The sequence below is a fragment of the Pagrus pagrus genome (genome assembly GCF_965226575.1).
Source record: "Pagrus pagrus genome assembly, chromosome: 19".
Lineage (NCBI taxonomy): Eukaryota > Metazoa > Chordata > Actinopteri > Spariformes > Sparidae > Pagrus > Pagrus pagrus.
Genome location: NC_140203.1, coordinates 16,165,917 through 16,190,224, shown reverse-complemented (window position 1 = coordinate 16,190,224; position 24,308 = coordinate 16,165,917). Strand labels below are relative to the sequence as shown.

At 40.8% G+C, this 24,308-nt stretch overlaps 1 protein-coding gene across 1 annotated transcript in view; it reads right to left on the bottom strand.

Annotated features, from left to right (window-relative positions):
- The window catches only part of trabd2a (TraB domain containing 2A), a 63,762-nt gene extending 55,097 nt beyond the window's left edge, over positions 1-8,665 (bottom strand). The window contains exons 1-2 of the mRNA XM_084383772.1: positions 8,071-8,665; positions 5,751-6,311 (exon numbers count right to left, since the gene is read on the bottom strand). Coding sequence (XP_084239898.1) covers positions 5,751-6,311; positions 8,071-8,175 — 666 coding nt within the window. The 5' untranslated portion in view covers positions 8,176-8,665. The remainder of the gene's footprint in view (positions 1-5,750; positions 6,312-8,070) is intronic.
- Between the last annotated feature and the right edge of the window lie 15,643 nt (positions 8,666-24,308).

The window sequence follows — 24,308 nt, the reverse complement described above, 5'->3', positions numbered from 1 at the left end:
GTTTGGTACAGGCCTGGTATGTTTGTTATAGCCACATTTTAGGAGCAGCTTTTGTCATAAATTGTGTATGGAAATGTCTAAATTACAGACAGGAAGGAAAATATGATAATCGGGTCAAAATTACCAGTGCTATTGAGCCTCCTGTGAGCCTTAAATCGAGCAGAAGGTATGTTTGGTTTTGGTTTGGGAAATACCTTCTGTGTATCTCAGATTCTCCTCGGGCGAAGAAACAGGATGAGAATTGAAAAAGTATCCTGAACTCTATATTTTCAGGCTGACGACCAGGCATTTCTCTCAGGTTTACAGTGGGTTTTGTTTGGTTTTGAGACCTGCCTCATGAAACACAGCAGATCCAGAGAACCTTTCGCCCGTCAGTTCAAGTGAAGAGAAAACACCACGACTGAAGCTACAAGCTTGTCAAGCAGAGGTAACGTCAGGATACCTTTAATGGAGACGAAGTCACGCCTTCCTTCCTTAATGGCCCCTCTACTGATCTGAGTCTGCATCTCAACTCCGCTTGTTCCAGTCTCTCCTCGTCATGAATGAACCAAATGGGCTTCAAACATTCCTTCCCTGTTCTCATAGACGTACACTGAGACCTGCATTCATCACCTCTCCATGCACCATTACTCCCAGTGATGGGAGGAAAGAAACAACACTTTCATTAGCAGGTCTGCTCCACTGAGGTGTGGAATGTCCCGCGGGTTTCCAACAACAGTGACAGAGAAAGCCGGCCTTCATACGGCCATTGTTGTCCTCAACAAGCTCACTTAGTGTAATGGGCAAGGCTGAGCCCGCTCTTCAAAAGACGAGGGGCACCGCGCAAGAATAAGAGCAGTCATGCTTAGCCAGATTAGAGATCTGAGTGAAGAAAGTACAATTCATTGTGGTTTGGAAATACTGGGCTCAATGGGCTTTATTAATTGTGGCAGGCAAACTTAAAAATGGACACATCACTTGAAAGATGACATAAAAAACATCTCTCTACTTTATAAATGCATAAAGTTATCTAACAGCACGAGTCTAACAGATGTTAAGCACTTAAACACAGCTGCACGAAGGCAGATCTTCAGAAGGAATCAGTTCTGCTCGTCTTTCTTTATCTGCATCTGAAGAATCACTTTTAAGATGAAGCTAATCAACATCTTAAATGATTTTTTTTAATTTTAAGGAATTTTCCCATTAAGAGGGACTTGGCAGGAATGAGTAGGACTAAATTGTTCCATATTTATTTAACAAAAAAGGGCTTATTAGGCTTCAGAGGAAATAGGGGCTACATTACAGAGCAAGGGCTACATATTAAATGAGCGAGCGATCACTGCATCTGTCAAACAGCCATCTTGAAAAGATGTGATCTGTCTGATTCAGCTCAGCAGTAACTCATCAATCACATCGTGTGTTTGCTTTACAGTAATCAATCAGACCGGCATGTCACAGTGTTGTGATTATGTATATTATGTGCTCATGTGGGGAACAAATCTAATCTCTTTTAGCTATAGCTATAATTAACAGCATACACAAACATTTGTTAACCTTGTTTAATGGAAAATTCAATTGTATGTTAAGAACAAAACAATAACAATGAAATAACTAATAAAAATAACTCTGTTAGCTGTTTGAATGAGGTGTTACTGAAATGTCAAAGTGACTTTTAGTTCTGTCTTATGAGCATTTACTCAGTGTATACTATTATATCCGTGACTCTTGTCGTGAAAGGTAATTGATATGTGAGTGGGATAAAATGTTTGCTGCTCTGGCTCAGGTAACAAAGACTACACTCAAAGTGATTCATAATCATCAGGTACAACGTTTGACTTTCCCAAAAGAAAACAGGTGCAACAGATCAGAACACATCCTGCCGTCGGCTCGAGTAAAATCCCTGTCTCTTGATTCCGGTCCCTGGCCGATCGATCGGTGCATCTCTTTGAAGTTGGGTCTTCGTAGAGGTCTGAATGGAGCTGAAGTTTGTTTAGAGAAGAGAATGTCTGCATCACCTCCAGTGAGATATCCACTGAAAATCAATCTTAGAGTGCAGGAGAGAAAATGTTCACTCCTTCAATACATGAAATATTTCACTTTCCATTTGGCCCTCCCTTTCCTTTGACGTCTCTTTCATGCCAGGTGTGAATGGCCAGTGAAAACATTACAGAGACTATTAAAGACCGTAAATATGGTTCTCCAGTCGTGGCTTGATTAGTACTTTCAGTCAAGAATGGCTGCTGAGGCGGCAGAATCGTCTCACAAAGAGTGTGTCTCACTCATCGCGCTCTATCCTGACATCTTACAGTTGAGTTGAGCTCAAAGGCTTTAAATGGAGTTGCCCTTTTCAACTACCCTGCAAAACTGAGAAAAAATGTTTACTGAAATATTAAGCGAGTTGCTTCAAGCCAGCAGCATCGAGGCGTCCGTCAAGCTGCTGTTGATTAGATTGAAACTGAGTGTGGAAATTATGGAGTGCCAAGCTGTGGGTTGTGTTGGTGCGGTGTCAGGGTAGGGGTTGTTTCTGGGACACTAGAGTTCATTGTTGAGCCTTCTGGAGGCTTTGTGGACCAGTGAAAGCTGTGATGATGGGAGGTTTTTCCTTTATAGCCCTGTCGACAAACCCCATTTCAGCCACCCACTGTCTTTCTCTGATATCCCCATGTCTAGATGACTTAATAAATTGTTTGTCGAAGCCTGATACGACCATTAGAAACATGATTCATGATGATCTGGCACCTCCTATATATTAATAAACTACAGCACATCTAAAATGTGACTTTAAATACATTTTACAGCTTAAATAAAAATGCCAATCAGTGCATAATAAAGCATATTAAAGGAGACCTATTATGTTTTTCTTTCGTTCAGTCAGTTATGTAGTTTCATGTATATGTACAAGTCTTGAAAGTTAAAAGGTCACGCCAACGGGAGCGCCTCTATCCCACAGAAAACACTGCTCCTGAAACGCCTCGTCGGTAGTCCCGCCTTTAATTCTGTGACTTTGTGACATCACACTTTGTCACCATATCACACATACGGTAGACGTGAAGCTAACTGGAGGATGAAAACACGACAGAGCCGACCGGAGACACCGTGAGCAGTGGCGGCTCAGGCGTGTGTGAGCTGACCAATCAGAGCAGGCTGGGTATTCGGTGGGCGGGGGGGTCAAATAGACAGAAGCTAAAATAGGAATACAGTGTTAGGGAGGTTCAACCAGCTCGCTGAAGCTGTAGTATTTCTGGTGGCGACAGTCTCATCTAAAACTCACATACAGATTTACAATAACACGAGAAGTCGTAAAAGAAAAGCTACTGCTTACTCTTACTCATACTCTGTGTGTTTATCAAGACATAAACATTAGTATGGGAAATAAATCTCCATTTAAAGACAGAAATCACCATAAGTTTTATCAATTATATAAGTTGTATGATAATTGCTGTCCCCGATTCCTCCTTCCCGACTCGAGAGATGGCTTATAAAGAGCTGCTAGTTGGTTCGGGCTCAGACGTGTAGTCTGAGGGGCCAACAAGCTCTGCTTTAAAATAACAACACTTTAAGCTTCTGGGTGTTAGGGTAAATGGTCAAGTGTAATCCCCTTAGCTCCTGACCAGCATTAGCAGAAATTCCTCAATAATACGCAACATGATTTCATAGTAACTGCAGCCTTTGAGAGATGTTTGTAGTAGTGAAAGGGTCAGTGGGGGCCTCAGACAGACAGACAGACAGGCAGACAGGGAGACTTAAGTGTGCCGGTTTGAGGAACAAGGTTCCTTTTTTTCTGGCGATTTCAGACTCGAGTCATTAGGATCCATTTTTCTTTAATAACAAAGAGCGTGGTGGAGCACGGCTGAATGTTTGTACAGCTGATTATTAACAGCACACCTTTCTCCGCTCGACTAAGCTATGGGAAACAGAGGAAAAGATAAAACTACAGGCGTCTGTTGTAAGAAAAAATGTATCCTAATCTACACATCTGGCTTTTGTCATTTGAATTACACATCGTAGCCTCTTGAAATGGTTTGTTTTCAGAGGAGCAGATTTGACATTGAGTTTATTGAAACATAGTTAAAAAGTCTGGAGGCTAAAGCCACCAGCTGTGTCACGTAGCACGAATCAATGTACTGTTCAGAAGCAACATGTGCCAAACTCTGGAACAAATTATGGATGCACCAGCCCATCTTTTTCTCCCCCGATACCGATTCTGTTTATCAAACTCAGACAATACAGAGTACAAATCTGATACCAGTGCCCTTTTTACGAAAAGATGAAATCTGCTCATCCCTCAGCGTGGAACTGATGAGGGTATGAGTAACCTAACGTAAAGCTGCAGCTAGACATATGCCTACATTCTTAACTATGGAGATGTTCATATGCCAAAATCCGTTTTAGGCTTGAGTAGATTTTAATTATAGCCTAGGGTTAAGAAAATGCTGGTGAAAATGCTCGTCTCAAACCAAACCACTTAATTTTCTCAAACCAAACCAAAACATATCCCCTGAAAGTGTTTAACTCTCTGAGCTATTCTTCTCATCAAGCTTTATTATAACACATTATAAAATAAAACAATCTTCAGTCAAGAGTGCAAAGAAAGAGTCTGAATCTAGTAAAAGTAATAAAAACTATGCAAAGTAAATATTAGCTAATCTTAAGTAACTGTGAATGTCTTTTCAAAACAAAAGAAGATTGTTAAAAGCCTAATTAAAGACAGGGAAAGGCCTTCAATATGTATTGCGTTATGAAAATGTTCACCAGGTGACGTCTATCTGAAAGTAATTAATCATTCTGATTTTTTCTGGTAGCAGGTTTGACACTTCTAAATGAAGCGGAGTGACAGTCGTGAGGTCATGTCTGACAAGTAACTATCGACATCAACAAAAAGCAGCTCTGCGAAGACAAACAGATGAAAACTCAGCTCTGCTGACAGTTTTCAGTTGATGTATTAAATGAAGCAAGCAACGCAATATTGGTGTAGGCCCGATTGTGCGAAAGAACAGAATTCATTCCACTGTAAAGGGTCCATTGTTTTCCCCACAACCCAAAACTACAACCCCAAAAATATGCAACCCCACAGGATTCACCTGCAACTCCTGGAGAACCTCAAACTTGACTCCTGACACAGACTCCACAGACAAAACTTAAGTTTCGCAAGGAGCTGGCTACACTGACGTGGATTTTTACAACCCGATCTGATGCAAAGGGTAAACCTGGCTCATCTCTCTCCGTCAAACACACACCGGCTGTGCATCAGAGCCTGCGTGTCACTAGCAACAACCCCCTGAATCCATCAACCAACGTAATATATGTTATATAGTGTCAGTCATCATGTAATTACTCACGGAAAATAACAACCGTGTGAGCTTTCCTTTTGTATCAAGCAGCAAAAAAGGATTGTGTTTGAGTTAATTGGCCTTACTTGACAGTGCACATACTGCGATATGACTATTGCGCATGCACACATCACAATGGCAATGCTGAAATGCTAGTCGAGCACTTCACTTTACGTGCAGTGGTTTGCAGACTGAGCGCACTACTGACCGCTTTCACTGACTGACTTACATTTTGAAGGCCATTTGAAAGCTGACAACTATAAGTTCTTGAAGTGAACTGAACGATATGATTCGAACCAGCGAATGAGAATATGTGCACCGTATTCACGACAAGTTTTAAGAGAGCCGAGTATCAGACAGACTTGTGAATTGTTGTTGAAGGTCACACAGAAACACGGAGATGATTCCAAGCACTCCACCAATCAGAGCAGATTAACTCACCTGGGAGAAGTTGAGCCCGTTGAGCGGATGGCACTGCTCCTCCACCTTCTCAACAGCCCCCGTCCTCTTCCTCATCCTCTCCGCCTCCTGGGCCAGGTACAAGTCCAGCACCGGCACCCCTCGCGTCTTAATATCTGCCTCCGTTAACGAATTCACCATCAGCATCACCCAAACGGGCCTCTTCCTCTCCCAGTTCCCGGCGATGGCGTTGAAGAGGTAGTCCGCGTAGAGTCCCTTCCCCCTCTGATCCGGGGTCATCCACGAGGGCATCATGAGCTTTACATACTCGAGGTGTCTCTTAAGTCTCCGATAGATGTCCCTGGGCAGGACGTCCTGCAGGTTCTCGCCCTGAGGAAGCAGCTGGCAGCTGGTCAGGGCTGAGATGGTGTAAGGGTCCGTCAGGTCCAGCTCAAAGTAGACGATGTTGCTCTCCTGGAAGGCCTGCTTGGAGTTTTCAGGGATGAAGTCCCAAACACGCGTGTAGGGAACGTGGATCGTACCATAGAAATACGAGGGAGGGTCCCGTTTGATCGTCCACAGGAAGGAGTTTAGGTCAGTTTGCTGGAAGGAAAGAAGATATGAAGGTTAAGATGAGAATATTTTCTGGGGATGCACGATATGGATTTTTATCAGCAGACACTGATAATTATCTGGTTCTCAAAACTGATAATTTCACATTTTTGTATCTTAAAGGATGTTCTTAACCTTCTTCTTCTTTTTCTCTTTTTTCTTCTACATCTATTTCTGCTCCAGTGTTTCCCACACATACAGTTTACTTGGGCTTTCCCTAGTTGGCCTGCCATTAAACACAGAATCTCTGTTTATCGGCAGATTGCTAACTACCTTTCAAAACTTTAAACCAAAGGTGCTCCACATAGTTTATCAGAGTGTGTGGATGCCGTTGTTAAGTCAATTAAAGCAATTTGGCTTCGTAATTATAGCTGATAAATAGTCATTTCCCAGTATAGTGAATCCATAAGTATTTTGATTATTATTTTCTGATGGCTTCACAGAAAGCATTTTTCGAGACGAAAGATTCTCGACCCAAAGTCCTTTGATTTACAGTAATATAAAACAATGAAAAGCAGAATATCCTCACATTTGAGCGGCATTAACTGGGAATGTTAATGCCGCTTGTTTAACTAAACTGCGGTTGCTTATTTCTCAAATGGCAGGCGTAAAAGGGAAATCAAGAAACGGACAGAGAGAAGAGGGGTGAATTCGCAAAAACGAGACGACATGTTTTCACTTAAAAGTTGCTTTTTACTGTCTGACACCAAACAGCAACACCGGCACTTCGTCTGCGAGAGGCTGTTCATTACACAGACTGCTAACAGACTGATAATGACTTATTAACAGGCCACTTAGGATGCAAGTGCCAAACAAACAATACACATGTCATGTGATTGTCAGACTGTGAGCTGGATGTTTTGCCTTCCTGTCTCTGCCGGATCGGACCTGAAATGGTCCGTGTGAGTTCAAAAGAACTCGACTGACAAGTTGAAAACAATCAGTAGGAAATCATTTACACAAAGACGGAATAAGACTTGAATTGATGGTATTTTCACACACACACACACACACACACACACACCTGTATGGACAGTGTGTAAAGACCTGCACGTATGAGAAGAACAGAAACTTTCCTGGGCTGGGGGACTTTAAAGGAGCAGTATGTAGATTTGGGGGAGTCATTTTAATCAGAAGAGAAAGCTCTTTATTGACTTGTGTTTTATGCTTAAAGAAACTAAATAAATAAACAAACTCTTCTTTTTAATGACAATTTCATACTGTTTTACTTTGTTTATATGTGGCGGACCCTGCCACCTTTCTAGCTTCAAACAGTGTTCTGGGAACCTTATTTTCCTCTGAAGGCAGCTTGTTTACTCAGTTATGGAAAAAATAAATATTCCTGAGTGTGTATTAGTATCTTATTAATAATGTAAATATTAACATTTTGAGTTTGAATTTCTTCTCCAGAACGACATAGTGCCCCTTTAAACCGGATTACACAGTTTATGGGCTAAAGAGTTAATGGACTAAGTGAAAAATAAACAGATTAGTCATTAGTTAAAGGGTTCAAAGGTTAAAAGAAGCAGCCTGCAAAGAGCTGCAACTTAACACTGAGAAGAAAAGGTGAACTAAAGGTGTGTCTAACAGCAGAAAGAGGGTGAAATGGCACTTTACTGACTCTTTATACAACAAAATCAAAGGTAATGTAGCGGTTTAAAGACATTATAGTGGACATGAACATCATAGCAACTGCTGCAACACTTGAGCAGCGTCATAACTCATTCATTCCGCTTCTTAAATCACTTACTTTCCTGTGGAGCTCGCAGTTGGCGGAGTCCTTCAGCCTCCACTGGTCTGCCCGGACCAGGAGAATCAAACAGGACTGAATGAATGCGCCCAAAGTGCCCCGCATCGTAGCTCTCTCTCCTCTCTCTCCCTCTCCGAAGTGTGCTCGTGTTCGCCTCACAACGTGTTGCACCAACTATTCCCCTGAACAGCGCATGGATGAAGTCCTATTTCCACGGCTCCGGCTCCATGTGGCCGCGTAAAACGAGCTGACAAGTATCCGACAAGCCGCCGGACAGAGTCATGCTGGCTGGAGCCTGGACATGGACGCGCCGCTGCGCCGCTGCTGCCGTTTCACGTGTGCTTGGGAGACAGAGAGGTGGTCATTGGGGTTCTTTTGTTTTGTTTTGTTTTTACGCAGGGTCACATCATCATCCTCTCTTCTCCTTCACCTCCTTCTCTGCATCGCCTCTCTGCGAAAGTTTCTCCTAAAAGTTTGGAGTCGGGACGAGCCAACAGGTCCGCGGCGCGTCAACGCACCTGGAGCCAAGGGGCAGCGAAAGTCTCCGAGTTGGGAAGCTGGTGCGAATGAGCGACGAGTTGCACTTTTTTTAAGTAAACCCAAACTTCTCTGCACACACACACACACACACACGCGCGTCTCTCTCTCTCTCTCTCTCTCTCTCTCTCTCTGTCGCTGCGTGTGTGTGTGTGTGAGCATCTCTGTCGGGCGACTCCTCCACTCTACCTACCCCCTAAATTGCCTACATACCCCTCCCTCCCTCCATCGCACCCCTCTCACACACACACGCACGCACACACACGCACGCACAGCTGTAATCTGATTAAACATCACCCCGCCCCTCCATTAACATCATCCATTAAAGATTTAAAAACCGTGACTGATGCCAATGTTTTGACTGAACGCCTGATTGAACGACTGACTCGAGCTCACAGGATCATTCATATTTTCAGATTAAGGTGGATGACGTCTCTGGTTGTCGTCCCCCCCCCCCCCCCCCCCCCCCCCGGCCCTCAGGAGTAGATCCCGTGGACAGATTATCGTGCCCTGCTAATTAATGCCTTACAAACTGGGCGCATTAACATGAGAAAACCCGCAATAACAGCGCTCAGTCTGCGCCACCTCTGGGCACAGACGTGGGGAACATAGAGCCGCACCTTTATTATGGGGCGAGGCAGACTCCATGCAGTCAGCATAATGTTAAGCAAACTGAACTCATGGAGTGATTTTACCCTCATTGGTAAGCACACCTCATTAGTTTGCGGAGCAATGAGAACAGCAAACATAACTCGTGGCTAACGTGGAAAAATGTGTCTGTAGTCTATAAAAAGTGGGCAAAAGAAGCAGGTTTAGAGTGTGAAGCCGTGCAATGAAAGATAAAAAAATAATCTAATTTTTTATTTCACATTTTGGATTAAACGCGCACTCTTCCGCTGGAATCGTTGTAGCTGGAGGCAGATCTATGCGCTGCAGCTCTATGCTGTGGTTCCCAGTGGGGCAGTGGGAGAACACATGTTGATGTTGTCTGAGTAAATACAAACCGGGTTGTTGACGCGAAAAACAACTTCGGGGCGTCATTCTTATGGGTTGTAGTTAACAGTCAGAGAACAGGCTGGGAAAATCATTGTATTTGCCCAGTTTAGAATTGAATTAAATATAAGAAAGGTTGAATAAATGAAGGTAGCCTATATTTGTGTGACTCACAGTTGTGTTAGAATATATGTATACTGGCTGTCCTACTTTAGAGATACATTCTCAAGTGATGCTGTCTAATAAGGATGGACCCATGATTATGATAAGCTAACTTTGCCCAAGGCCTGTTAGAGCTCCCCCTAGTGGAGACAATATGTTTTGCCACATGTGCTGTTCTCCAAAAGGGTCAAGAACACCTGGGGACAACATCTGAAATGTGATCATGTGTGGGGGTTTTTAAGCCACTGTTACAGTGAGATACCTGGAGGGAAAACAACCTAAAATACAGAAACATACAGTGTAGTACCAGGCTCTGCTGTCACTGCTGTTCTCAGTAGATCTCACCACAAGTCGGAATATGTATCGTACTGATCAATGAGAGTTAAGGCGTTTCTTCTCTTTCAGCTCTTAAATGTAAAAAATTGTCAAAGTTTGGCTTGTACATATCAAATGATACGGAGGACTAAAACAGCCAAAATCAAAATTACATAATGAAATGGCCAAACAAATGTATTTAATGTATTTAAATTTGAATAAACTAAAAATTAAATGGACCAAAAAATGTGTTTGTTTTTTTTCATGTATTATTTTTTCACTATAAATGTATAGTTCTGTTTTAATTTGGCTCTGTAGTTACCTTTGTATTGATTTACCTTTTTATTTACTTTCCCATTTAATTCACTTTTTTATGCATTTATTAATTTATATGTTTATGTTTGTGTCTATTTTTGTATTATTTATTTGCTTTTTCAGTCCATTTTTTTCAAAAACGTATTTATTTCTGTGTTTTCTTTTTTACTTTATGCATTTCTACTTCATTATGCAAACGAGTGGGCTGTCATTCAAAGTGTGTCACAGGGACAACTTTTTTGCTATTGGTTGATTGACATCAGAGTGCATGTCTTTATCTATTTTTGATTCTGACTGTTTCAGTCCTCCATAATATGGATGACGATGGTGTAAATGCATCACCTGTGTTAACTGGTTTAGATTCCACTTATTTTGATGGATAGTTTAAAAAGAAATGTGTGAAAATCTGAAACAAAGACTTTTGGCAGCCCTGGAAAAAGTGAAATTGTACAACCATATTATTGTCTGCATAATGTCGATTTGATTTTTAAAAAGACCTTTATTACAAATAAAACAGGACACATTAATCAAACACAAATAACCAAAGGAGAAATCAGAGGCTCTAGAAGTTATGCAAATACAGAATTAAAAAACAATTCCCCTGCCATCATCGCGCTGTGGTGAGACACCACCTGTGAAATGAACTCATAAAGAAAGTAAATCCACCCTTGAAACATTTTTAATTTGATTTCCGCTACTTTTATAAACTGCTAGTTTAGCTTGTCCTACTAAACGAAATGAATAAAGTGCTGCTTTTCTGCATCTTTCCTCTTGTACCCTGTGGCAAAGACAAAAACAGTTCCAGTCTATTTCTCATTACGGTGTGAGACACCAGCCTCAAAAGGCCCCTGACGTCTTTCACACTCTATGTAACAATAAAACATTGTGTCTGTTGACTGACAGAAAGGACACTGCGTGGAAACAGAGGGATTTAATGAAGAAACTGTCAATCATCTGCAAACAACCTTGTTGAAATGATTTCTGGTGCAAGCTAATCCATCCAAGCTGCTGCCAGATCCCATTGAAAGAGGCAGAGGAAGTGTGATTGCTTTGTTAGAAAAGGATGAAGGAGGATGTGTGTGTTTGGATGCTAATCTTTGTTTGTGCATCTGTATAAAGGTAGAAAGAACACCTGCAGCTGCTTCCTCTTTAATGTCTGAAAAGGTTGAGAGGCGTGCGATTTGTCGAGAGGCACACACACACACAAACACACACACACACACCTGTTCTTTATTTCCATTATCTCCACACTTAGCCCACAGAGGCTGCTTTATATAAATACTCACCCAACATACATCATCCTCTGTAGCGCTGTGTAGCATCACACATGTCAGAGGTGACTGTGTTAACTGCTGCTCGTTTTTCATCATTTACTGTGATTCACGGCAGAAAACTGAGATCACATATTTCTGCTCTTCACTCAAACTAAATGAGGGATCAAGACTGGGGGGGGGGGGTCATGACTCCTCGGATAGTCAGGAATCCACTAACCAGCACATCACCCCGTCACACAGCAGAGCAAAACGTTTCCATAGCTGAAAACCATATGACACACCAGCATGAGGGGATGATAAGTAAAACAAATGGTCCTTTAATATAAGTTGAAAGGTGTTTTTTGTTATTAAGTCACAACTTTCACATTTTGACAGGTCTGTCTTTTACGTTGAAGCTTTTGTCAAGGTTTTTTCGATTGATACTTATTTAATTCAAGTTACAATTAAAGGGGCACTATATAGCTTTGGAGAAGAAATTCAAACCCTACAGTACCAATGAGGTAATAATACAAACTCAGAGATATTTATATTTTCCATAACTGAATAAACAAGCTGTTCTCAGAGGAAAATAAGGTCCCAGAAAACTGTCTGAAGCTAGAAAGGTGGCAGGGTCCGCCACATATAAACAAAGTAAAACAGTATGAAATTGTGTTGTCCTTAAAGGTCAGTTTGTTTATTCAGTTTATTCAGTCGTGAAAACAAAGAGTTAGTTTATTCAGTTTGTTTGGGCATAAAATAAACCGGTCAATGAAGAGCTTTCTCTTCTGATTAAATGTCTTCCCCTACATAGTGCACCTTTAAGGTCCGGGGTTTTACAGCATAGTGTGCAAATGATGGAGGATTCTTTTCAAATAGATAAACCAGGCTCCCATAAATATTCAACTTCCTTCCTTTGATGTTTTATTGTTTATTTTCTTATTCGACTGTGTTTTATTTTTATTGATTTCTTACACATACCTGTGAAAGTCATTCAAATCCTCATTCAAAAAACAAGACATTTAAAATTTGAGGCTGATCCATAACCCATTTCCCTGAGACATGTTTTAATACCCTTCTTTCATTTCACAAATCTGTTTGAAGCCAGTTACGGTGTTTCAGTGACCCCTGTCAATACTGATACTCCCGCACATCTGTACATTTCCACTTTAAAGTGGCTCTGTTTGTGAAGATCAAACAGGACTGGGGTCTTCTGAGGGTTCCCGAGCAAATATCCGATTCTGCCTCTTTAGAGGAATCTTCAAAAAGGAATTCACAATATGGAAATGACCCCATATGTTTCATTTTATAAAGACTGGGAGGTGGATGTATTTGATCCTGTCAGGTGACCCATTCAACGCCGTCTCTTTGGAACAGTAAAACGAGAAAATAGCGACAAACGCTTCTGGGTTAAACAGTTAAACGTCCAGATTTAAGTCTTAACACAAGGCTGATTTGTGATTGATTAAACCTAAAGGAAAGCTGGGGAATAGCAATAAACAAAAAAGAGCCTATGTGTATGTATCCAAGCTTGTAAGTGCTTCCAGACTGCTATCTATAGTTTACAGTATTTATATGTCTGCGTGCACACACGGTTTCTACATTCCTGGTGTTTTTATAATCCAGAAAACAGACCACAGAAGGACAGATGTATCCATTGATGGTCAAGGAAGAGAAGAGAAGAGAAGAGAAGAGAAGAGAAGAAGTGTCAGCCTTCCAGTAACAGTTTCAGTTCACATGACTCAGTCCATTTAACGATGGTCAGTCATATTGACCATGGTCCACTTCTTTCACAGCACATTTAACTCTGATTGAAAAGACCTGGCAGCAGTATGTGCTGTATGTCTCACTGCATGCAGCAGTGGTGATGATGTCTGTGTAGAATGTTGAGAGGTGAGATGTCTCCTTCACAAGTCAAGCCAAGAGAACCGCTATTGTGAAATGCAGTTGAAAGTTGGATAACACTTTGTTTTACAGGTCTGCAAATTTCATGGTAAGTAGGTGGTAATTATTAAAAAATACTGAATCATTGAAAACGACTCCAATATTATTTGATAATAGTATTCTGCTACTTTCACATGAACAGTTAATAAATAGGTAAATTCTTTATTTCATTTCCAGGGAACTAGTTTCTGCTTAAATTCTGCTGATCATTTCATTTCAGTTTCCACGACTGTCTGTCTGACTTTCCCTCGGCAGGCCGCAAAATTGAAGCGAGCTCACTTGTAATGTCCATTATTGCAAAAAAACAGTGACTTCCTTAAAGGACCAGTATGTAGGATTTAGTGGCATCCAGCAGTGAGGTTGTAGATTACAACCAACTGAGTACCCCTCACCACATAATTCTCCTGTGGTGGCCTCTAAAAAAGAAACGTGGTGGTGTAACATGGCCGACTCTGTGGAGGAGGATTCGCTCCCTCCATTAATATAAAAGCCTCATTCTAAGGTAATGGAACTTGTAGTTTCAGAGTGTGCTGAGGAGTCGGAGACATCATGGTGGTTATAAAATGCTGACCTGCATATCCAGATTTAATTTTAACAACTACTTGAGACATTTACTGACAAAAACTGTTTCCTGTGTTTGTTCGGGAAGGGAAAAAAAACAAATGCTTTGTTGAAAGCAACCTTTGTAATGATGTCTTTCTGGTTTTAGATTTTTAAAAAAAGTAAACCACAAAGATTTTCTTCGTGTAAAAACATAATCTGACCTGACTGCACTAATGATCTACATTATGTTTTTATGTCGTTTACAGTAATCCTATCTATTCTAATCTGTCACTTCCCAACACAAACAAACAAACCCTCCAGATAACTCAACCTCAGTGAGCGTTAGACACTGACCGTCTGGTTTTAGCGATACAAAACCACATGATTGCTGTTTTTGATATCCGCAACACATTCAATTATCTGTTTTTTATAAACATGGACAGTTTCGGATTTCAAAAACAAACATGACATTAACAGCAAGCGACAAGCAGACCAGCAGAGGCATGACTTCACGGTTAGTTGTGATGGAAGTGGTTGTGTGACTGAGCTGTTAGTCACAGCATCAAAGCAGAAATGGTGTTCATGGTAAAAAGCATTTACTGGAAGCCGGGGTGTCCTGGCGGCCCTGTGGGCAGACACACATACCACGTATACGAGATCCAAAGGTCTAAAATGTCCTTAATTACCAGCCCCCAACCACCAATCTCCTGTTTCTGCTGTCTCTATTAGAAAGCATGCTTTCCAGATTTCATTGATTCGTACCCAAGGACATTCCAGATAATAATAAAAATATATTTTTATACTAGGTGTAATTTTGTTTTGTCAAGGACTCGTGTTGTAATCCATTTGGTTGCCCGCAAAGAAGAGATCATATAACACTTTTTAAAAGTAATTTTGTCAAAGTCAAAAATAAAATGACAAAAAAGATTAAGGATGATAAATGAGAGGAAAATGCTGTTCTCCTTTCAAACATCACATACATGACCGAGCTGATTTAAACTCATTCATTAATTTAGTTTTTAGTTTTGTTTAAATCCCAATTAAATTATTGGTACTAATACAACTTATATACGTCATATCTCCTCCTCAATTATTGAGTTAAATGATCACAAACTCACATTTATCTTGCCCATATTAGTTGTTATGGTAAATTTTCTTACATGTCGAATGGCAGAGAAAGGTCGATTTCTCCAGGCTGACGTATTCCAACTACTTTCATTTCAAGGAATGAAAGGAGAATAAAATTATTTCTCATCTTCTACATTAAAAGACTCAACATTTAGACCATTCTGAAAGGACTTTATGGATCAATCTTTATGATTGAATGAACATTACAGGACTGAAAGCTAAATGCTAAGCTAACAATATTCAACACCCAGCTGAAGTAATTTAAGTTTGAATTATCCAATTAATGAGAATGCCATTTACATTTTGTTTGCTTGTTTTTTTGCTGTTGTTGTTTCATAAATTCCAAAATTGTCAGGTTTAGGCAAGAAAACTACTTCTTTAGGTTCAGGAAAACATTGTGGTTTAACTTGTCTACATACCAAGGCTACATACGTGACTTCAGTTACGTGATGAAGGTGACTTAACTATGTTAGTAAGTTAATAATATAACATTTACTCGCTTTCGCTTTCACACTGGACACGAAAGTGAAACTGGATGAAAATCCTGTCTTTGACCTAACCATTTATCCCTGACCTCCTCCCTCTGCAGGTTTGTTGCTCTTTATACTCGGCTACTTCGCCTGACTTCCTCCTTGGATGCTGTATTAATTGCTACATCCACTAGAGGTCGCCGCCTAACAACAAATCTAAATATGGGTCATTGTGAGGTACTTTAACAGTGGACCTGCATGTTTGTTTTTCTGATGAAGAATGCCCTGATGTCCTCGACAAAGAGAAAAAGTAAGGTTTTTGAAAAGAGTTTCACTGTGATGTGTTTTTTTCATCCATAGACTTATTTTGTCGTACAAAAGGTGAAAATACCAAAAGTCAAAAGGTTACAGGAAGCTGTAAACACTAATACACTTGTGTCTTCTCAGTAACCTTTCATCACATGAAACAGTAATGAGTTAAAGACTTCACGTGCCATGACTTGACATTCATCTGAGCCAAGTTACCTGCGCAGCTTGACAATCCGTTCCAGTGGGTTGGATTTCTCTGTTTATCTGTATGTTAGGACTCAAATCACAAACAGACCAAAACAATTACAATGAAACATGTTCAGTTTCGTTCAAAATCCACTTTAAAATGTGAAACCTGGCCTGTTGCTTTTCCAAACACTGTCTACAGTTAAGGTCAAAAGTTGATTGTGAGTTGTTTATTGCTCACAGCCAGTGTTAGGTAAAGAAAAATAATAATTATCTTTCCTACTATTATCATTCCGACTCCACCCTCCACTTCCAGCCCATTCCGAGGAAATTCTCTCTCTCGCTCGCTGTCTGTCTGATGAGCACTGTTCATACTGGATGTATTCAGATCATTAGTTTTCAAGTTCAAAGTGTTTGAAACCAACAAAAGTCAAAGTGGACTGTTCTGATATTGATCTTGACTCTGACCTTACAAGAAAATATTGAATGAAGGTAAAAGTAAGTACTGCAAAGCAAGAAGCATGAATAGAAAATGGACAACAACATAATGTATATAAATATAGAACAAAAATAATGAAAGAAAATAACAATATGCACAATATGACTATTACCAGATACAGAGCTACTTTTGAATTTTCCAAATAATTTCTCTGCAGCAGATTTTCTTTAATGATCCAGTCAGAATTGTGGGATACAGATATATCCATAGAGGTTTTCTTGGCTCTGTACACCTTCTCTGTAATTCCAGCCATGGAAACATCTTCATCCAATAAAGCATGTAAATCTGTCTTTGAAAGGGAAATGGAACTCATCAGCCACTTTGTCAACATCAGTCTGTTGGAGGCCACAGTTGCTGTAGTTGTTAGTCTCACAATAAAGGATGACTTAAAAGATGACTTTTTAATTGGGACACTATCATGCTTCATTTCTTTAAAGGATATAATCATAATGGCCAAATGTGCCAAAGGAAATATAGAAGTTTTGGATTTAATGTGAAGTCTGATCTTTGGCTGCATTATCAGACAGAAATGTGAAGGCATTTGAATTCCAGCCTCCGTGCATAAATCCTTTATCACGTCAATTCAGGGTTTTAGCACTTCTCTTAAAAAGTGCTTCACAAAAAGACAGTAAAATGATTACACTCCCATAAAGAATGCAAATAACTACACAAGGCCAAACAGTTCTCCTTTGATTCAATCAAGCCAAATCCAATATCAAATAAATAGTCAACTAGATCTGGATTTTTATTTGGACTCACATCAAATTGCCCTCAATAGACACCGGCCACCTAAATACGCCTGTATTTTTGTTTTTTGTTTTTTTTCATAACAATCCATGCATTATTCCCTGAGATATTCATGAAAGGGGTTTATTCTGGGCTGAGACTCCTCCATTCAAGTCTCATAGAAATCCTTTCAGTAGTTTTTGTGTAATTCTGCTGACAAACCAACCAACAAACAAACAAACAAACAAAAAGTCAGCAGTGTTGAATGATGGAAGAAAGCTTGGAGAAGATTATAGAAAAGGTCTTTTTGGTGCCTTGTAGGCCCCTATTACAGGTAACAGGTAAAAACACTGCAGAAATATATCCAGCCAAAATATACTACTGTAAAGAATCACTTTGGAGCTGTTAGATGAAACTATGTCGAACAAAAATACGTTTTATTAGCAGTTGTTGTTATTTTTCATTATTTTTAGCTTTAGCTAGTTTGGCTTCATATTTTATGATGTAGATGCAGTATCTCCTTGTACAGCTGAAACATGTTGGCTTTTTAATGATTCAGCCACAATAATAAAGCATTCATAATATTTACTTCCTTGTTTGATACATTTTCTTGTGTTTGGAGCGCCTGGATTGCCTCTGGCTTTTGAGGTTTTACACAAACTTGTGGAGGCCGTGCCAGCTCGAGCGCATGCTGTCATTAACCCAAAGAAGGACATACCACATTCTAACATATTATTGCATGTTTTTAAAGAAAATTGTCTTAGATTCAACACAAATGCAAAGAAGAAGTTTACTGACTAGTTGTCTCAGACTGTTGGACCCCACTGCACATGATTTCTGGCTGCCATATTTGTTTGGACCAGGAAACTGAGTCACGTCTGTAGGAAACGGGCTAAGATTCCTTTTATAATGCAGCAGACTTAGTGCTGTTTTGAGAATTCTGGAAATACCTTCAAAACAGAGATAACAAATGAGAAGCATGACCTATGGGGCTTTAACCATGTTACCTGCTTCCAGTGTTGGTGCTAAGCTAGGCTAGCTGCTTCCCGGAGCTAGCGCTGCACTGCATGCACAGAAATCCAATGAAATATCCTTTGCACATAAGTATATTCCCATAATGTCTGAGCATTCCTTTAGGATGCTTGACTGTAACATCACTATGCTAAGATACACAGTATTTTAAATACAAAGCAATATATAATCTATTAAGTCTATTATATAAGTCTATTGCTATCAGTTCAGTCGGCGGCCTCACTTCCTACTGTCAGCCGACTGTCAGTTCAAATCCAGAGAACCAACAAAACTTTGGACATGTTAGGATTAAATCAAATGAAATGTATCGGTGCTGGGTTCGTCCACACAATTGCAATTATTGTGCCTGTCACTTAAAAACGTATGGCCCGACAATATATGACCCTTGAGAGGAACAACTGTATGTGTGAAAAGAAGTGACGGCTACATAATGACTCACTCAGGCTGTCACGGCTCCATAAATCAGCTGTGAAGCCTCACAGACTTTCTCTGTCTCATCTCTGCACCCAACTTCTAACAGACACCTGTCGGCAGTCAAAAGGATGACTTACCTCACTTCTGCACTCTTTTTCCATTAAGCTTAATCTCCATCACACCAGAACATTACAGGGGAGGGGGAGCCGGGGGGGGCGAGCAGCAAAACCAGAATTAGTATTACTGCACAGCAAGAGAGAGAGGGAGAGAGGATGAAGGGGTGTGAAGGAATGCAGCTGTTCAAACAGCTCTTTGATTTAGTGGTCACGGCGCCCAGTGTGACTCACTCTGGCTCAAACAGCGTGGAGATCACTCAGACGTTCATCCCTCTGGTCCGGTGGTTTTCTGCTCTCCGGCCTGTGTGTGTGTGTGTGTGTGTGTGAAATTTGTACAGTGTCAGCTGCACCTGAACTTGGTGACATGTACATGCGGTAAGTTAAATGTGCACATGCACTCTATTTCTGAAACTTGTTAAAATACAGACGAGCCATCTGGAAATGTATGAAATGGCAGACGTTAACAAGAAAACATGTGGTGTTAATTGGTATCTACAAGTTTATATTTCATATACTGCACATTTCTCTGATAGGATATCTGAATGCCCAGAGAGACAGAAGGATAAAATTGTGACTATGGAGGGACATGTTGGTTTCCTAACTTCTCTGTTTTTGCCGTGGCCTCCAGCTCACCATGTCACCCACATGCAGAGATACCCGTGATCCTGAGACAGACTGACTGGAATGTGTTACTAACTGTAAAAAATGCAGGCTTCAGTGGGGAAAATCATGTACTGTGCCTGTTTTTTCAGGCAATTAGAAAACAATAGAAATCAAGGCACCATACCGAGTTAAAGCTGTGGATTGAAGGTGCCCCTTGGATTTTATTGGAGTTTATTAACAGTCTGTATTTCTCATAAAAATGCACTGTGTGTATCTTTGAGGCTTGACAAACATGTTGAATGCATTTTGTTCCTTATGAAAACTGAAAGTTCTGAAACTGCTTACATCCATGTTGAGGCTACCCGCTGGTGCGGGGTCCTACACCTACTCCATAGTCAAATTCAAGCACTTTGAAACATTACTAAGGTGCAATTTCAAGCTTTTAACAAAGTATCCTGTATCGTAAATACATGTCTGGTATTTGTAATAATTCAAAACACTTGAAAATCCAGCAAGTTATGATGATTTTATTTGTGGACAGACTTGGTGCCTCATAGACATAGATCTACAATTAAAAATGGTTTGTTGACCAATATGGCGGTCGCTTTGACGCATCACTCCAATTAACAGCAGCAGCCATTGTGATTTCTACAGCATCGACATGTAACCGCAGTTTACAGCTTTGCCAGCTCAGTTAGCCACAGATTGGTTTGCTCACTGTTGGTCTACATTTGCTATATTTTCAGTTTCTGGATGTGCCATAATTGACATACAGTACTAGTACTACCTGATACTATCACCCTGAATTCCTCCTGAAAATCATCATTCAGCCCAGTGGTTCTCAACCTTTCTAGTTGGGAGCCAGTGAGCTTAAAAAAACTTTATAATGTAATATTAATTGAAAATGTCCTACTATGGCTTACCTTTTACAGGGCTCAAAAGCACAAGGATTTGGTCCTCATTTCAACCACGGTTTGCATTTTTCACTTTCAAGCCAATGTAAACACCAGACCTCCTGCATGTTGTCGTCTGTTAGCCTCCAACTCAATGCTCCATCAGAGGGCACACATCAAAAACGCTGATGGATCACTCAAAAAGTGAAGTTATCTTGATTTATTTGAGAGGTCACTGCAGTCGGTAGTTGTTCTGGCTTCAATATGATGGTGAGCACATGCTGTTAGGACAGTTTGATCAAAGTGCGTGCATAAATCTCACGGCTATATTTCATAGTTGAGTCCGCTCCTGAGCCAGCAGTACATATGTTTTGACGATTCTGCTTGTTATTTTGACAATATGATTGCGTTGTTACTGTTTTGTACTGTATCTATACACAGCTGCGTCTTCGTGTGGAGTTTGAACCACCCGAGTAGGTTTTTCCCGAACCCCATTGTCAGAATGTTTCACATCATCAAGCTCATATTTCCATCCCTATGTCTGAAAAAGGAATATGTTTATGCAGTTTCAGTGCATGTTAGTCTATTGTCTCAACACCACATGGTGGATCAGCACAATATGGGCATTTGTGATGCCGTTGTGCAGCTGCCCCAAGTCATGGAAAAACTGTCTTGATGGTGAAAACAGTCAAAATTGGATTTAAGCTTTGAAAACCCTCCATGCAGTTACTGAACGCATTTTCCTCCACGCACGATGACGAGCAATATCCTTCAACCCGAATTTGACAAAAACGTACCGTCTATGTTGGCTTGCGGCTACTATGTTAAGAGTTTCATACCGCCCATTGAAATGACATCAAGTTAAAGCGACACTATGTAACGTTTAAAGTAATTCTGATGATGCTGCATGAAAGTTGCATAGTGTTGCTTTAAAAGTCCTAATCAAAGTCAAAAAGTGAACAAGTCTTATGTTATAATTAAGTAGCATTAAGTAGCATTAATCAGTTTGGCGATGCTAAACAAGAGCAGTGTGCTGGATCTTCTTTTCCCAAGTCTGACGGGAATAAGAAAACCTGCTTTGAAAAGGTTGGACGTGAGGCTGAACAGCTAAATCACGAACCCATAATTTGTAGAAAAAATAAATCCCTTTCTTGATTTATGTTATCATTTTCAGGTCAACGATTCCCATGGCGTACGTAACAGTATATCAGAGGGGATTTAACGTGGCGGCAAGCCTGAGAATCTGTCTAAAAATGTCAGGCATCACGTCGGAAAGAAAATCAGATCCGTTCTTTGTGGCGACCTCGGTAACCTAGCGCTCAGCGAGAGGAGTCTTAACAGCGTAACGAGCCTGCGAGGAGGCTGGCAAGAATCAATAAATCGCCCTGTCAAATGAAAGAGATTTGTGTCTCAAAACATCACGTCCCTGCACGGCATGCACGCCGGCCTTTTTTTACAGCGGCCGTCAGTCAAGCAGCTCCCCTCGAACTCTGCTCCGATCTGCTGGCTCACAGGGGTCAATCCAATCTGAAGAGCCACTCTGCCTTCCTTCTGCTCTCTGGCTGTGTCAACAGCCTGAGCATGAGGTTTTAGTTTCCCTGGTGCACTTCTCACCTGCGTCCCATTGAAGTCGTGCCAAAAATGATCATGTAAAAGTGGAGAGGTCGCTCGAGCGTTGGCCGACGGTGAAAGTCCTCTTGTTGTATGAGTCAGAAGGCGCGTGTGTCCATGCTTTTTGCATGTGCGTGTCAAAATCTCAGGTCAGGTATCCAGCAGGCTCCGGTCCAAAGCGCTAAAAAACACCACCTGATCTGTGCGTGTGTGATTGTGTGTGTTGGAGCGCGTGTATCAATGAGGGCCTTGTGTTATCAGGCCACTGCCACCACCCCCCACGCCAGTGTGATTGAAATGTAAATTGAAAGTGTCATAAAGCCCATATTGTCAGCCAAACGCTAAGTTATGAAGAAATAATAGCAGGCTCTTTCATTAGGGAAGTGACAGCTCTCGTTTGCTCTGATTTTCCTCCCGGTGGAATGGTCCCGTAATTACTTCAATATTGGGAAACAGAGAGCTGAAAAAAGGAAGAAAGAAACACATCTGGGATCAATGACAACATTTTCTTTGGATATGAAAAAACAATGTTCTTACTCTGGCGGCATGTTTTGGTAGGAGCGACGATGTTCTGTGAAATGGGTGAACTGTTCAATCTTTGAACCTAACGTATTGCCGTTTAGCTGACACAGCCCCCAAAGCTGCTCTACATCCATCAAGTTAAATTCTTATAAATTGTACTGCTCTACAACTCTTTAAGTTAAGTTAAATGTCTGTTCATTAGTTTTATTTATACAGAGGTTGTTAAAAACGAATTAATCTCTCTGTTATATTCACGAGAGTGCCTAACTATAATGGTACGACAATAAATGAGACGCCGTGTGGTCATGTTTCAAACAACAGCAGAAGAATTAGTGGCTTTTGTCTAGAACCACGCGGGCGGTATCGTGTCGGTGCTGCTGGTTGTCAACCCTATTCATATCCTTCATGAATCACTGTCTGCCTGCGGTGTTATTTTATCTTACTCATTGACTTTCCCTGACCCATTTTTTCTCCACTGGTTCTTTATAGTGGGATGTAGTTAGTGACAAAATGGAGCAAACTGGAACCAGGGCGTAAAGTAACTGTCAGTCAAAGTTTGAGGCTACAGTATATGGACACTGTGGATGATTTGCCAATAATGACATATTGAACACTCTAGCCAACTGCAAATCATCTTTTGTCAATCCAATGTCTGCATAGTGACTGATTCTGAGATCCTTTATAATATATTGAGCTGAGGTTGAAACGTGCAACCAACAGCCATTGTAAACAGTGTACAATATTCATTTAAGTTACTGTTACTACACTTTAAGTAATTTGTTCTTTGGGACATATATGATAAAATGAACCATCTGAATATATGACTTCCTTGACTGGTATAGAAAGTGATATCAAGACACTGGACTGTAACCATCATCTCCCCTCCTCAGTCAGCCCGTCATGATGGCAGTGAGTGAGAAACCAGAGAAGTGTATTCTTATTGACTCTGGACCTCTGCCGTGAAATGTCAGGAGGAAGCACCCAGAGGCTGAGGATAGAGAGAGAAAAAAGAAGCTTTCAGGAATGAAGGATGGGACACTGATACAGGGAAGTTCCTGTGTCCGCAGCCTCGAGGGGCATCCAGGCTGCATTTCCCAGGCAGGGCTGCGTTGGTGTGTGCACAGATTCAGCTCATAAGAGAAGCAGATACTGAAAATCTGAATCCACCAGGAGAACTATAACAGAGTAGTACTGGATTAACAATGGTAATTCTGACACTAAGACCAAAGATAGGATGGTGGGTTGGATTACCTGTGGTTAAACACAATTTACCATATAATGTACCTTAAAGGCAGAGCCTCATTCTGCATTGTGGATAAGACGACCATAAATAAAGTGTGAAGAATCTTGGTTTGTCGGGTATTTTCAGGAGATAAAGGCAATGAATCAGCTCTCCCATCATCTGCCTTCTGTCTCACAATCTAATGAAAGAAAAGAAGCACTGCTGGAAGGCGTTTAATAAAGCAGCTGCGCAACGGTTCAAATTCGCTACAGGCCTAAACGTGAGAGTTGTTTTTTTTGTTGTGAATTGCTAGAAAATGATTGTGTGTATTGCATACCTTTGGGGATTACCTTTAACTGCCCAGGGTTTTTGTCCTCTCCTGCTAAACTGTGATGTAGGCTATATTATTTAAGGTCTCTGTGCCCTTCTCATCATTTGTTTAAAGGGG